General features: G+C 38.8%; 1 protein-coding gene across 8 annotated transcripts in view; it reads right to left on the reverse strand.

The window, feature by feature from the left end:
* Positions 1-16,763, reverse strand: part of enah (ENAH actin regulator) — a 148,940-nt gene that overhangs the window by 82,330 nt on the left and 49,847 nt on the right. For all 8 annotated transcript variants that reach the window (XM_067417855.1, XM_067417854.1, XM_067417858.1 and 5 more), the window contains exon 2: positions 5,137-5,302. In XM_067417855.1, the coding sequence (XP_067273956.1) occupies positions 5,137-5,302 (166 nt within the window). The remainder of the gene's footprint in view (positions 1-5,136; positions 5,303-16,763) is intronic.

Consider the following 16,763-nt stretch of genomic DNA (forward strand, 5'->3'; position numbering starts at 1 on the left):
TGAAACACTAAAATGCTGGGTTGTTTAACCCATGCTTGGGTCAAATATGGACACGCCCAACTGTTGGTATACATTTTTTAATTAAACTTTTAAACGCAGTGGTTGGATTTGTCAATACTTTGAGCCAAACATGATTTGAACAACCTAACTTTTTATTTTTTTTTATTTTTTTAGAGTTAACAATTTTTGATGCATGAAACCTTGACTTGTGTATTATAAGTGGATCTCAGGAAAAATTAAAAGAATGACTATATTTAAAAATATATATAAATACAAATACAACTTAAGCTCTACTGACCACATCTGTGGCATGCTCGCTTGCTTTTATAAAACAATTGGAAAAACGTGCAGAAGAAATGCAAGTCTATGGGCCAGATTTACTAACAGCTTGCGCCAACGCAAACCCTATTTTGCCGTTAAAAAACTACTGTCAGGATAAAAAATTAGCACTGAAAAGGCGTGGGTTATTTTTGCAGCTGAACTTATTGCATAATATGCATTTGTAGGAGTTTTCCCTTCAGACGCAAAATTTATGGGAAGAGAGTATTTAAATCAATTGATTTACTAAGGTTTGTGCTCATCACTTTACTGTTTTTTTGCGCCATTATATACCATTAAAAAAAAACATGTCTTAATCCAGATGCTAACTTGCACAGCTCTTGGTAGATCGCATTCACACGCAGAACTTTCCACTTTCTACTTCCATCTGTGTTTTGTTGGAATTGCGCTCACGCTATATACGCCATATATTTCCAATATAAGCACAAAACGGTTCCTGAACAGACGCTTCCGTTTTTAAATAACCAATTTTCCAACTAAAGTTTCAAGAGTACTGTGTTTTTTGTTCTGTTTCCCTTCATTATAAACAGTGTAGCTCCTTGATTAAGCTGCATTTTATGTTTTTACAACAAAAATGCATTACAAGCAACATTTAACATTGAAAGCATGTCCCTTGGTCGGCCATCCCACAGTTAGTGCTTTGAAGTTTAGAAGCAGTTAATGAAGTCTCTCCCACTTCATACTGGAGTTCACAAAATACACAAAAAGATGACCAATAGTTGAAAGGTTGCTTAAGCAGCACATACCGCTCACATGTAGACGTTTTAGCAATCTCATGAACTTTATGTACTGCTAATAAAAAGTAGACTACAGACATTTTTCAGTAATATGTCCTCACCCTATAAGTATTCAGTGCAGATTGTGCAGAATTTTTTCACTGCCACATTATGTTTCCTGAACACGAACATGGCAGTTTTACATAAGACATGTTAATAGCATTCAAATGGGACCATGCCAGGGTTACAATTAATCTCAGCAAATGCCACCTTAAACCCAGAGACAAATGGCTTCCTTACCGCAGTGAAAGAGTTCTTGTACTGAACCTAAAAATCATGAAAATAAGAAATTGTATACCATTTTCATTTAATACAGTAGCTACAGGGGATAATTAATCCAGTATTATTAATGCTTCGGAAAAAAATGGGATTTTTAATGTTTTGGTGACTTTTTTCTTAATTTCTGTTTAAACCATAAACCTTTGCATATTCAGTTTTAGGTCAGGATATAGATTGGGTGTGTGATAGATCCAAGATGTAGGTGTGAGGTGTGAAAAATGAAGATTTTTAACTCCAACCGTTGCTCGTATAATGCATGTCAATGGGGTATATTTCTATGAGAGTAAAAACGCATAGACATACGAATCCATATTAAACCTTGTGGCGACACACTGGAGTCTTAAGACACAAAACGATCGGTTTCTGCGAGAAACCGAACAGTCTGTTATATTTTTACCTCATAACAGACGAATATCATCTAGTATTCCCCAGCACTACACACACACACATATACATATATAGATTTCCATCTACGTAATCTACGTAAATATATCTATGATCACAGCGGGTTTTTTTTTTTTTTTAACTTTTCTGATGGAAGTGACTGCACTGCGGATTACTATATGAGATTTGTCTGATATGAGGTAAAAAAAAAAAATACTGTTTGGTTTATCACAGAAACCGATTGTTTTGTGTCTTAAGACATCAATGTCTCGCCACGAGCCACAAGGTTTAATATGGATTCGTATGTCTATGTGATTTTACTCTCAAACCCCATTGACACGCATTATACGAGCAACGGTTGGAGTTAAAAATCTTCATTTGTGTTCAACTGAAGAAACAAACACACTTACATCTTGGATGCCCTGAGGGTAAGCAGATAATTATCACATTTTCATTTTTGGGTGAACTATCCCTTTAAAGGAACAGTTCACTGAGGGGGAAAACTATCATACTCTCCATCATGAAAGTAGTTTCTTTCTTCCATGGAACACAAAAGGAGGAAAGGACAATTTACTGGCCATTCTTCCCCATATAACAATAGTGAAAGAGGACCTGGGCTGTCATTACAAAATGACAAAAAAGCAAGTAGTCTACATGACGTGTACTATATTTCGAGTCTTCTGAAGTTGCTATGTAGTGCTGTAATGGTGCTATGTAGTAACAGTCAAAGAGCATGAATCGTTTGAATCACCCGTTTGATCATTTTTTGGACATTGACATCTCAAATCCTCATTCACTTTCATCATATGAGAAAAAAGTCGCCAGTACATTCTTCATCATTTATCATTTCTCCTTTCATGTTTCACAGAAAAAAAAGACTTTTGGCGAGTAGATGATGACAGAATTGTTATCTTTCAACTATTCCTTGAAATCCAACAATGAATCACTTAAAGGAAAAATGAACAGTATTTTCCAAAATGTAGCCAAGCGTAACATTCTTGTAATGACAACAAGACCAGGAGCATTTCTCATGAGATGTTATTCTCTTTAAACCACGCTGCGCTGATCTGTGAGCCGCTCAAACCTCCCGTGTTCTGTGTCATGGGTCATCAAAGCAGCGCAGTGAAACCAGACCTCTCTCTGCAGGGGAAGCCAACAAGGCCAAGCAGACCACTCTCAGTTAAACCCACTGGATGTGGATTGCCTTTACGACGTTCATATTGGACTAGATTCTAAAAGACGTCAAATGCATACACATAATACATACTTTATTGTTAAAAAAAAAATAAGAGGAAAAATATAATCCCAATTAATGAGTTCTTTTTTTTTTTCAACGCCATCGACATCATTTTAAAATAGCAAATATCTACACTAAAAAAGTAACCCATTACAAGTAACTTGAATTGCATAATTCAACAAAATATCTGTTACATTTTCAAATAAGTAACGCAAGTTATTTTGTTTTCCTATTTATTGACTGACAGCTCGTCCCAATTTTGAGAAAAATCATATGTATAGGCAATGTTTGTAAACATTATGTTATTGTAGTTTTAAAATAAATGAGAAAATGCATTTACTAATCTCACTTGCACAAAAAAAGATTCAATATTCTTCAAAATTTATATTATTATTATTTATTTATATTTATTATTATTCTTCAAAATCAGTCCAAAGCAAAATCAGAATACCATACAAACCTCCAATAAGTTAAATAAAACATATATTTGTATGCATTTAATCTCAATTTATTGACCAATGTCTTGCTGCTGACCTTTGATGATTCTATTTAAACCATAAGCAAAAATGCCATTAAATGTTTTGTTTCTATTGGTGAAGTGTTTTTTTCCCTGTGTGTCCTATTCTTACGTTATCCAGAATGGCAGCACAGCTGAAAGGTTTGAGCTGCGCCCTCTATGTTACACATGTGAATTAGCATTTCCTTCACCCTGATGCGTATTTTTTTGTTTTTGGTGTGAAATGGTCTTTACCAAGCGGCAACTTCCCCTAGTTTCTGTTGAAGCCAATAAGAAGTGACTTAAACTGCAATTCATCAACTGGCCACTAGGGACAGGCTCCAGAAGAGAGCATAATCTCATTGAGACCCATGTTAAAATTCCCAACTTTACAGCAGAAAAAAACATGTTTACAACCTGGTACAAATTGTGGTTTTGGTTTATACGGCTAAGTTTGTGAGGGGGTGAATTTTTTTTAGAACTTACTCGTTTCCATGATATAAAGCCTTAAAGTTATACATAATTAAGGGCGTGGTCACTAAGTGACAGGTGGATAGCCGTTTGTCTGCTGTCTGTTGGTCATTGCGTCACCTTAGCTCCGCCCACATCCCACCTCTTTGCCCATTTTCTGTTATCCGGGCGTGACACACGCTGGCAAGATGGCTACGGCCAGCTCGCCCCTACTTTACACTTCAGAATTGCTCTTGGAATCCTATGGGTGACATCACGGACACTATGTCCATATTTTTTTTTATAGTCTAGGGTCTTTACATTTGCCCAAACATAGATTTTTTTTATATGTACAAGGCAAGCCCAGTAACGCAGAAAAAGTAACGCAAAAGCAATGCAACACACTTTTCTTAAAAAGTAACGCAATATTGTAATGCATTACTTTTCAAAGTAACTTTCCCCAACACTGGATCATAAATGCAGCATTTATGAATAAATATATTCATGAATAAAAGCATTTATAAATAAATCAATAAATACAAGTATAAATAAGTAATTAAATCAATCAATAGACAACATTTATATTAGCCTGACAAGCCAGACCCACATCAAGATGTTTGGTCTGGAAACTCACCACAGACAGGGCTCAATCCGAGGGGCGGAATAAACGGATGTCTTTCAAACTCCCTCTGCACGCGATAGGGTAGCGCTACAACCAACCAGAGCAACGAAGGTGAAATAGAGCTTGTTGATATATTAAACATTCGCCGTATCCGGTCGGCAAAACTCTGAACACATCTTCCCTTTTTAAGAATGACTTCAGTGCCGTTCTTTGTTCTTTTCTCAAAGAAAGCTTAACTCCAAGTCTTCCAGAGTCACGGTCAAAGCTTATTCGAAAGACCGCCGTTGCGTCGACCATCGTCATTATGGCCCCGCCCACCGACTCTATAGACGATGTGATTGGCCCGGCAAGAGTTAGGGGATTGCAGCTCAGAAGGGTATTGAGAGTTGCTAGACGACACTCGAGGGCAGATTAGATTTGCTGCCGCTAGGGTGCGTCTAGATTTCTAGGCTACTTTTATATAAAACTAAGGGTAAATATTGACCTCTCTACCTGTCAACAGATCATTTATTTGTCAATCCATCATGCTCCTAAATTTTAAATTTTCTCTTACCTGGTGGTCCTGAATTTTACGGCCCACTACTCTGAAGGCGTTGTTGCCAGTGTGGTGATAGATGTGGACTCGACTAAAGCCTGTGGATCCACCAGCCGGAACCCACTTCTTATTGGCGTCGTCATATACCATGACAGCAGCCCGCGCCTGACAGATACTCTGCTCACTGGAAAGGAAGAAAGAGAGAGACATATATATGATTGGCTGATGGAAAACATTGGTCTTCAATGGTTAAATTCACTCAATGAAACAAATAAAAGATGCTCTCTCGTTAATTTTCCTGACCTCCCCCGTCTCTGGTCTAATGTGGCAATAAATATGGGATCCAGTGCATTAAATTCAATGAAAAGTCATCAGAATTTAATAGTTCCTTAAACCTATGCAGACTCCAGTAGTTAAACGCTCTGTTAAAATCACAGAAAGCTTTAAACCACAGAGAAGTAACCATCCATCATGCGATCCTGCATTGGCACTCAAGTCCAGTACACCTTTATAGGTCATGCTTTCATTAAGCAGTCACCCATTAAATGTAAACACTGGAAATCAATTTCCCCTGTCTCTTTGCTCACTTTGCACTATAGAGCAACTCTACCTTGCATATAACACTAAATTATTTACAATGACTTCCAAACTCCCACTGCGTTAATAGAATAGCACAGCCACTGAAAGGCTTCTCTTGTCATGTGATCACATCGAAGCAACACTTTTAATGCAGGTGGCAAAAGGAGAAAGCAAGAGGAAAAAGTGGAAAAAGTGCTCTGACCGTAAAAAAAACTTCTTGTTGCGCACATCCCCAATTCTAGAAGCCTTGACAATGCATCTTAATATATCTTTCTTTGTCACTTTGTCGCAAAACAGACCACGAGAAAGAAATGAAAGCTAGATTTTATGTAACAGTTCATGTCCTAACAGTTCTAGACGTTCTGGTTAGCACATGGTGTAAAACTAACAACAATCACCGGATGTCCACGCTACTTGATTTACACTAACCTCAGTTCTCACAAGCATTGATGTCACTTAAAGGAGTACTTCAGCGCTGGGAAGATTAATCTGTATTTAAACTGGGTCATTAGTGTAGTAGAAATGTAATTTTTTTTTATTTGGTGCTTTCTAGAATGAGAAACGACAGAAAATGTAATTTTTGTCTCATGGGGATGAAAGACAACAACTCCCAGAATGCTTCACTGCACTATGAGGCCACTCCCAAAGCCACCGCTGCTGAATCACAGGTGTTTCTCAATGTCAAGGATGCTTCCTTGGAAGGACGGATCCTTCCAAGTCACTTCCTTCAGAGGCTAGGCGAGGCTCCTCTTTAGCATTCGGAGAACACGTAAATGGAACAGGCTAGCAAGTGCACGTCATTGCGTCATTACGTCAGTGAAAAGGTCCGTTGGCCATCAATAACGTTATTTGTATTTTTTTAATATCAATACAGTAGTTTGATATTTAAAAAAAACTATTGATAGAGGTGAGGGACCGTGAGAGCGGGCCGGTGGAGTGATAATGAGCGGCAGCTGATCGCCACACCGGTCTCGGCTCACGGCAGTGACGGGAGTATAATTGGAGGAGCGTGGAAGGACTAGGCCTGGACTTTATGTTATGGTTTGTTTATGTTTTATTATGTGTGTGCGGGCAGTCGCCAGTGAGGGGGCTATTATAAAGTTGTTGAACGTTTGGCGGTTCCCGCCTCCTTCCTTCCCACCTACAAACCCCGCTACAAGCATATTTGCCCCGTTCACGCTCCGAGTCCGACTCCGGGAACGTCTGATAGCAAAGCTGCGCGCATAGGATTGTGGGTGATTTGAGAACGCGAAGTGCGCGAAGGCTACTCATATGCATCCTTTCCTGTATATGACATATTTTTCAAACGAAGGACTCAGTCCTTGGTTGAATTCCGAGGATCCTCGACATTGGAACAGTCCTTCGTCGGATGTCGATGACGTAGCATCCTTAGAATTCTGGCTTCCGAGGATCCTTCCTTGACATTGAGAAACGCCTACTGTAACACTTTGACTTTCCCACCGCGATCGCGTTCATTTTCACAAAATCAGTTCAGTTTAGGGCTGGGACAACGCGTCGACGTCATCGATGACGTCGACGCAAAAAATACGTCGACGCAAAATATGCGCGTCGATTCGTCAGACTCAAAATAAAGATGGCGGCGCCGGAGAGTAGTAGCAACCATAGATGTACATAATAAAGTATATTATGTAATTAAGTATATTATTTATTATGTATATCTATGGTAGCAACACGAGTGGCTCCTCAGACTTTCAGAAGTGCAAGGCTTGCGGGTTGGCCACAGTCTATGGGGTTGGCGCGCGGTGCGCACGGAGCATCACAGGCATGCGCGCACGCGTTTTGTTGTCACGGCTACAAAAACAAATTTCTGCACACAGGAAGACAGATGTTTTGGTAATATTTGATGTATTTTAATCACAAAAACAAACGTGTGCATCAAGTGAAAGCATCGGACACATTGGCTACGTTACCTACATAATAAGCTGTTTTAAATTTAAAATGTTCAATGTCTAATCGCGCTGATGTGACCGAGGGTATCCATCCCCTAAGTGAGCAGTTTCATCCCAGGACTATTCCGGTTTTAAACGGAATATTGGCGCCCATAATGCACTCTACATGTAACTTTTTTCACTGTCATGCCGCGGATGCGCGTGGCGTTTCTGTTGCGGGTCAGCCACGGGGCTGTGTGGCGTTTTCTCTGCCTTTGCACACTAGAAGCGTGTCTGACGCGGCGCTGCTGCTGCTATTGATGCGGAGGGAAGCCCTATTCCTAATGTTAAACATAAATAGCCAACTGATACAGCAAAGAAAACGTCGGGAGTAGCCACATATCTATGGTATTGACGGCAAAATAGGCTACAGAATATGTCGTTCTGTATTGACAGTTGCAATATTTCAAAATCGATAATTGACGTTTTTTATTATTACAATTAGGCCTATATCTGCATTTATGTAAACCTACAGACTTTCAAACATGAAAATGTAATTTAATAATATGTATTCGCGTCAAAATGATATATAAACATCTTTTCCTATTCTATTTTGCCTGGAGACGCTCCCAACACGTGAAAAATAGGCGCTCTTCTATTTCTAGCATGCACGCGTTTTCCGCGCGTCACAGTCAGTGTGCAAACTTCAACCTGTTAACATGTGAGCCGAAACAAAAACGGACACGCCACGCAGCCGAGACGTTCACGCTTGCAGTGTGTCCCCGGATTTGATTAACCAACTTGTTGATATTTAATCGATGGGCATAGCCTGTAGGCTGAGTTGCATACATAGAAAAATCGTATAATATGTTTCTTTGTTGTAGGTTAATATTTATTTATTTGTGTGTGTGTGTGTGTGTGTGTGTGTGTGTGTGTGTGTGTGTGTGTGTGTGTGTGTGTGTGTGTGTGTGTGTGTGTGTGTGTGTAGCCTACTTTATGTTTTCAAGGTTTTATTGAATGCATTGCTCTTGTATAGTCTTACTTTGGAATTTTAAGAGCAATAAACATATATTGCAATGTTAAGGAATTCGTTTTTTCATTCAGATAATTAAATCAACATGTATAAATTGCTATTAGGCAATTAATGGGGAGATAATCGGTAATCGAATCGAATCGTAACCGAATCGGACAGGGAAAATTAATCGTTAGATTAAGCGATGCATCGAAAAAATAATCGCTAGATTAATCGTTTAAAAAATAATCGTTTATCCCAGCCCTAGTTCAGTTAGAGAACAGTCACTACAATTAAAAACGGAACGTGAAGGGGTCACAATCATTCGAATATACTCCAGGGATTCTACTGATACAAAGCCTGCTAATCGCTGAAGTAACCCTTTAATCACATACAAAACCTCTGGGAAGATGGAAACACTAAGACGCCACATGTCTAACAGAATCAAGTTAATTTGGTCAAATAAATAATCACGACAAAGCGCTGTGTAATGTACGTTGACAGACTGTTGAGTGTTTTGTTTTGCTTTTCCATGAAATCAATCTGAGGACTGAGATGAGATCCCGGGATCATCCGCCTAGCAGATAAGGGCTAATCTAACAGGATTGTCCTCTGAGACCAATCCCTGCACTTTAATTAAAGAAGAAGCATGCGGGAGTGGGCCGAGCGGGCTCTCCGGTGCTCTATGTCATATTACGGTGTAATTGATGGCAGACAGTCAGGGAGCAAATGCTTATTACAGGGGAACTGGCCGAGGGGAGGAAGCCATGACATGTACAAAAAAAAAAAAAAAAAAAACCTCTTTCAAACCTGTTTCAGTCTTTTATGGTTTGAATAGAAAACAATTTACGTCTTGCATCATTATTTAACCCAAGTTTTTTTTGTTTGTATAGAAACAAAGGAACAACTCAACCCAGAATCCTATTTTATTTAATTTCATGTTTTATATTTTCTTTTATTACTGACATCATATACAATTGTTTGGTTTTGGTTTAAGTCTTATTGTGATTGTAATAATTGTACCTTTTTTAACCAAGCAAGTCAAATGTATAAATAAATAAAAATATATTATAAGCATTACAAGTAACTTGAGTTACGTAATCGGATTAGTTTTTTCAAGTAACTAGTAAAGTAACATTACTTTTAAATTTACAACAAAATATTAGAGTTACTTTTTCAAATAATTAACGAAAGTTACTTTGTTTTTCCATTTATTGCCTGACAGCTCTTGTCGCTATGTTGAGAGAAATCGTGAGTAAATGCAGAGGCGGTGTGTGTGTGCTGTGTGAACATAAAGGTTTTTGTAGTTTTAGAATAAATATGAGCAGGTATTTAGTCATCTCACAGATTCACTATCAACCAAAATGAATACAAACAGTGAAATGCAATGCAATGAAAACAGCACTAATTAAATATATTAAATTACACAAATATATTTTATGCATTTAAATCTCACTTTATTAATCAATGTCTTTGCTACTGACCACTTCAACCATACTAAGCAAAAAAGACTTTAGATCAGTAACACTCGTGTTTCACTTTCGAACATTTTTACTGCTGAATTAAGCATGTTGAACTTTCTTCTCCTGCATCCTTTTCTTCTTCAATCCAGAATGAATGAGTACGGAACGTTTTTTTTAAAACAGCACCCTCTACTGTACAGGAGTAAATTTGCACTTCTTTAATTTATACTCGCCCCGTCCGCATGAGCGCTAATGTATGCGGCAAAAATGACTTCCGTGGCTGCGTCTGAAACCTGAAAAATTCTTCATTCTGAAGACAAATTTCAAGGTAGGAAGGCATCAAGGCATGTCAGAATCTGTTGTTAGCTTCCCTTCCTGTCTCCTGAGAGACTTTCATCTCATCGATTTTAAAGATTTATAAAATTTGATATCCCACAATCCTGTGCTTTCCATTCTGTGACAGTTGAGCAGGGGGAAAAAGCTAGCGTCCGAAAGTTGCATTAGAGGGTCAGTTTGTGTGTAAATGTAAATTTTTTACCAGCATTTACCACTTCTGGTGTAATTTCCAGTGAGAAATTATTAATGTAGTAATTCAATAGTTCTAACCAAAGCTCGCTAGATCATTAAAATGTTACACTACCTTAGAAGTCTGTCCGAAATCAGTTTCATGAGGTGCGTTCCAAAAACGCTGACTCACAAATCATTGTCTGATAAGGCAGTGAGGCAACGAGTCAGCTGCCTAGGTTTTCAGACGCAGCCCATCTCGTAGTATGTATTAGTGCGCGTTGAGTGACGCAAAACCACTTTTCGTATGGCGGTGTGCGGCACATTTTTTGCAGCTTTCCGTGCGGCTCCACATCCGAAGATGCACGAACAAATTAGTTGCTTATATTTACAAAATGAGCCTATAAAAGCAGAAATAAATCATTTTATTGAAAATAAAAGTCCATGTTTAATTTATTTATTTATTTAATCATGAAACTAAATGAAATCGTTGAGTGAAATTAGGAAATATATTTAAGATTGCTAATTTAGCTGTATACATGTGTACATGCATTTTGTTCTAACATCACAAGTAATATTATCAAGGTTTACTGAGCTTTACACTATTCTTTTTTAGTGTGGTTTTTGGTAAAGTGTACTAAAATAAATATCGTCACCTGTGTACAGTACTACTTCTGTTCCTGATGGTTTATAGAACAATTACTCCGAGTTGCCCTCTGTCGTTTCAAAGAATAGTACAACGGCGAGCACGTCGAGTATAGACGCCTTGTCCATTTAGGGAGGCGAAAGTATAAACCAGGCTTGAGGCTTATTCATTTTACTTTTGGTGTGAAAGGGCCAAACTCAAAGGAGAAACTCAAAGTAATGTAACATTACTTTCCATAAAAAGTAACCAAGTACCACAATTAGTTAGCCTGACAAGCCAGACCCACATCAAGATGTTTGGTCTGGAAACTCACCATAGACAGGGCTCAATCCGAGGGGCGGGATAAACGGTTGTCTTTCAAACTCCCTCTGCACGCGATAGGATAGCGCTACACCAACCGGAGCAACGACGGTGAAGGGGGAGCTCGCTGACTGATTAAACATTCGCCGTATCCGGTCGGCTAGACTCCGAACACATCTTCCCTTTTTAAGAATGACTTCAGTGCTGTTCTTTTCTCAGAGGAAAGCTTAACTCCAAGTCTTCCGGAGGCGCGGGCAGAGCTGATTCGAAAGACCGCCGCCGTTTGCCAGTTTCTGTGTTTACTAGAAGACTGTGTTACTAGAAGCACGCAAACGCAACTCGGCCGTCGTCATTATGGCCCCGCCCGCCGACTCTATAACCTACACGATGTAATTGGGCCGTCCAGATTCTGAGGAATACAGCTCAGATAGGAATTGAGAGTTGCTAGACCACACTTGCGGGCAAATTAAATTTGCTGCCGCTAGGGTGCGTCTAGATTTCTAGGCTAACAATTAGTTACTTTTTTTAGGGAGTAACGCAATATTGTGGGCCTTATCCATTACTCTTTAAAAGTTACTTTCCTCAACACTGATCATACCCAGAACTCTACTCAGCATTCCAACTGCCCAGCTTCATCTTCACAGCACAGACCTCAGCATTAAAAGCATCAGTAAGAGGGTGAGAGGACAACAGTTGACAAGGACGAAGAAGGCCATACTGCTGGTATTTGCTGATCTCATACCTGGAAATCTCATACCTGGAAATGTTTCACCCACACCTTGCTACTGTATGTTAATTCAATCTGACACTTCAGCATGCCTGGAGAACTGTGAAGTTCAAACATGCAGTACGATTACACATTAAGAACAGCGTCAGTCCACCATTCATGTTTATATCGTTTTTCTGATCTGGCAATAAAATAACCTTTACACAGATAATGTTTCAATTCAATCTCATATCAGAGGCGCAAATAAATTCCAAGGAGAGACAGAGGCAAGCACACAGGGTTCAGTACACAATGCACAGTCAAAATTATGAGAGCTACGCAATGTATGCTCGCATTTTCTCATCAATCGTAGGATTAATAAGCCATTTAGGGAATTGTCAAAATACAATTGCTCTGTGCTGGATGCAAATTTAAAAAAATAGCTTAATATGAATAAGCTAAACTACTGGTGTGTGGGTGATTATGCATGCTTTATGTATAAAATAAAGTTGAAAATGTATATTATTTGTCTTTCTTCAAGGCTCAAGTAAACAATGGTAATTATATTAATAATTATATGAATGTTAATAGGCAAATTACTTTCTGAATCTTTGTTGCATGTCAAGCGTTTGACATTTGGATTAAAGATGAACTGAAAAAAAGTCTGGTTAAAGCTTAATTGAACTAATTTGGCTGTAAACAAGCACTATGACAAAGTGTGATCAAAATTCGAACATCCAAAGTACTGCAGCAATGTAATCAGGAAACATTTCCATTCCTTCATCTCTTTAATGTCTCAGCACCTAAAAAATACGACATCCGAGGGCTTCGTGCTGAGGCTGCAGTGACGCGAGAGCAAGCGCTGCCTGCAAAGTGCTCTGGGGAAGAGCATGGTAAACCAAGATCTGATTATGCAACCCAGCGCCCACAACATCAGGAGAAATAATCATCAACCTTCTACACAGCTCAAAGTAACGTCCTCAATGACAGCTCCATCGTCTCTGCCCGTTTAACACACTCATTCACAAATAAACTAAGATGAAGGGATGCTTGTTGCAGCATGTGTGACACTGGCATTGCGCCTATAAACAAGGATGCGGATTCTGCAAGCTGACAACACACCTAAAAAAATAATAATTATGCAACATTGTGAAAATCACTTTTTTATGTGCTTTTTATTCAGCCAAGTCATCAGACAAGTTTGACTAACTTTATTCAAATGTATCAGCAAATGCAATTTGTATGCATTAAAAAGTGTTAATAAAATTGCATTAAATACTGTTTAGGTACATACTAATTGAAGACTAGAAAAAATAATATGCTGTTTTCATTTTATAAAAACAGTCAAAAAAGACATTTTGCTACCACTTTATTTTAGGGTTCAATTCTTGCTATTAAGTAGTTTCTTATTAGCATGCATATTAATAGGATATTGGCGGTTTATTTGTACCTATAAAGCACATATTAATGTCTTCACCTTATTCTACATCCCTTCCTAACTTAAACGCTATGAAAACCACCTTACTAACTATTAATAAGCAGTAAATTAAGAGAGCAAAGGCAAGTCACAGTTAACAGTGAATGTGTTTCCCATATCAACATTTTAAATTTATCAGCCAACAATGGCTGTTGAAATTATAGTGTCGCTGCTTTTATTTTTATGTAAAAATGTATATAACAAAATTATTTAAAAATTCATTCATTTAAGAATTGCATACTGTGCATTATACAATTCACAAGTTACAATAGACTACTTGTAAATTATACATAGACCTTGATATGCGTGTCAATGTACGATGAACTAGCCTGAAGGTTTGATATGAATCATGCATGTCACAAAGGCCAACTCAGACACACACACACTTTAACACTTAGGCCTAGTTCGTTTACACAGCTCAAATTGTCTAACACTATAACTCAAACAAGCTGCCATCTCTAAGCCACATCACAAATCCACTGAGACACCAGCAAACACAAATCTCCTCACGAGTCAAGCAGACCCACTGGCCTCAGGTCCAGATATCTTCAGCAATCCTGCTCAGAGGCCAAGGGATTTCTGAGATCTCTCGCAAAGAATATCAAGAAAGAAATGCAGACAAACAGGGAGACAAAGTCTCAGTAAAGGTTACCACCGCACCATAATATATTACAATAACCCTGTAGTTGTGTGATGGCTCAAAGTTGTTTCAGCTGTAACTCTTCAAACTTCATGCAACACCAACAGAGAAAACCACAATGTGTTTCACACAACGAAGGAATAAAGATCTTGATGGACAAAGCGAAAGAGATCATGCTGGCTGGGAAATATGCCCTCTAAACTTTCATAGACCATGCTGCAAGAGAAACAAAAGACAAAATAAAAGGGATACAATTTAGCCTTCTTTGAAAGCCATATTTGTATATTCATATTTTGCCAACTTAATGAGGAGCACACATTTGGGTCAGTGAGCCAATTCAGTTTAGAAAAAAGGATATTTTCATGGATGGCTAGATATATGCTAGCCTAGCTCTACCCTCCTACGTACTTCCGCTCAATTTTCATTTTCCTTCAGTACTACGTCTGGGACTGCTGTGTAGTCTTAGGTTTTCTCCAAACAAACCGGTCCAATTTTTACCGGTCCAATCAGCGAACAGAGCGAGTGGCTGAGAACGATGACGTTGATGTCGAGCGCTAGTTTGAGTTGTAGTTCAGTAATGGCGGCGGAGAAAGATGCAAACTAAACCATTCATTGCATTGTGGCACCGCTGCCGAATATTGAGAAGTTAAACCCCCGAGCAATAACAGTCTTTGCTGGGGTTGGTGGCCATGATGTTGTGGCCCTCCAACAGGGTAAATTCGGGAAAAGTTTGATTTTCCAGATCGCTTCGTTAGTGATGAAGGAGTTGGCTGAAGCTATTCGGACGGTAACTGTTTCTCGTGGGGTCGGAAGGTATTGCCATCATTTAAGTTACATGGACTGGTCAGTGATTTTATTGCCGTCCGTCTCTCACCACCCGTGTAAAAATCCCTGGCCGAGTTACCGACTGCTTTTGACAAACGCAAGGCCGTGTTGATGTAACAGCTGTCCTGATGTACATCTCTGAGTTTTCAACAATATATCACTTCAAAATTCATTGTTTGTAATCATTTTTGACCACTGCAGAACACCATACGGTTGCTTTGCTGTTATTAGGATGCGTTTATAGACTTGTATTTCCTTAAAATGCTGGCAAGTATTTAGAAGAGCAATATATTTCATCACCGCTCAAACAAATTAAAATAAAAGCACAAACATTTGAATTGGTCCGTTATTTATAGCAGCATTTATTATCATACCAAGTATATGACATTTTATTTACAGCATACAATGGTGTTACGGACCGCGTGAGCGCCGCGTTCCCGGTCACAGAACTCTCCTCTCCCCCGTGACGTGAATAAATCACAATCCGAATGCACAAATTTTAGGTTTTATCCTATAGTTTTATTACTGAGGTGGCATGCACATGTGCACTTTTATTTTGTCGGATTTCCATGAGTGAAACAGGCGAAGGGCGCATGACATAAGTCACGACCAAACGTTAGCGATTGGTTTTGGCAGATCCAGAGTGGCTCAGAGCAGATCCAATAGTTTTAAACCTCAACAGGGTGCCCGCCTTCGCGGAAATAAACCCTTGTCAATGGAGAGTGGCCAGACTCTATGTACAAATGAAATGTACGAGAGTCTGGTAAAAACAGGCTAGATAGACGCACCCAACACTGTAAAAAAAAAAAAAAAAAAAAAAGTCAGCCTGAAATTTTTAAGTACAATCGACTTGGATGTTTAAGTTATTTCAAATTAGATTATGATAAACTGACTTTAAAAAATGAGTTGCATTTTGAATAACTTATTTAAAAAAAAAAGTTTAACATTTCTTAACTTATTTTGATGAGTTAAAACAATGTAAAAAAATTGAACAATTTTTTACAGTGTAGCGGCAGCTAACGTAATTTGCTGCCCGGGACATCTAGTAACTCTCCGTTGGCTTGCGAGCTGTAAAAACCAAACTCTGGTCAGGCCAATCACATTGTGTATAGAGTCGGTGGGTGGGCTTAACAATGACGGCAGAGTTATTCCACCTAACTTCCCTGCTAACAAAGAATGGCATTGAAGTCACACTTAAAAATTGATTGTTCTCTCCCTACTGATAGTGCTTGGTTGTAGCACTATCCAATTGCGTGCAGAGGGAGTTTGAAAGACAACTGTTTATCCCGGCTCTCGGATTGAGCCCTGCCATTGGTGAGTTCTCAGACTAAACATCTTGATGTGGGTCTGGCTTTTTAGGCTGATGGCAGTAAGGGCTGGAAAAGCAAGAGAAACATTGGGTCGTCATCAGGTTTGGGGGAACACTGGAACATCTCAGGTCCTGTGACAAAAGGGGCTCATTAAAAGCCTTCTATGGTATAGCCCTTCTCTTTGGGCATTGACAAGTAATCCGATTCACAACTGACTGTTAGGAACTGATTATTTTTGGTAAATCAAAAGGCACAGAGCATACACAGCTCTGTCTGATTCCAGAAACAAATTGC

The sequence above is a fragment of the Pseudorasbora parva genome, chromosome 15 (genome assembly GCF_024679245.1).
Source record: "Pseudorasbora parva isolate DD20220531a chromosome 15, ASM2467924v1, whole genome shotgun sequence".
Lineage (NCBI taxonomy): Eukaryota > Metazoa > Chordata > Actinopteri > Cypriniformes > Gobionidae > Pseudorasbora > Pseudorasbora parva.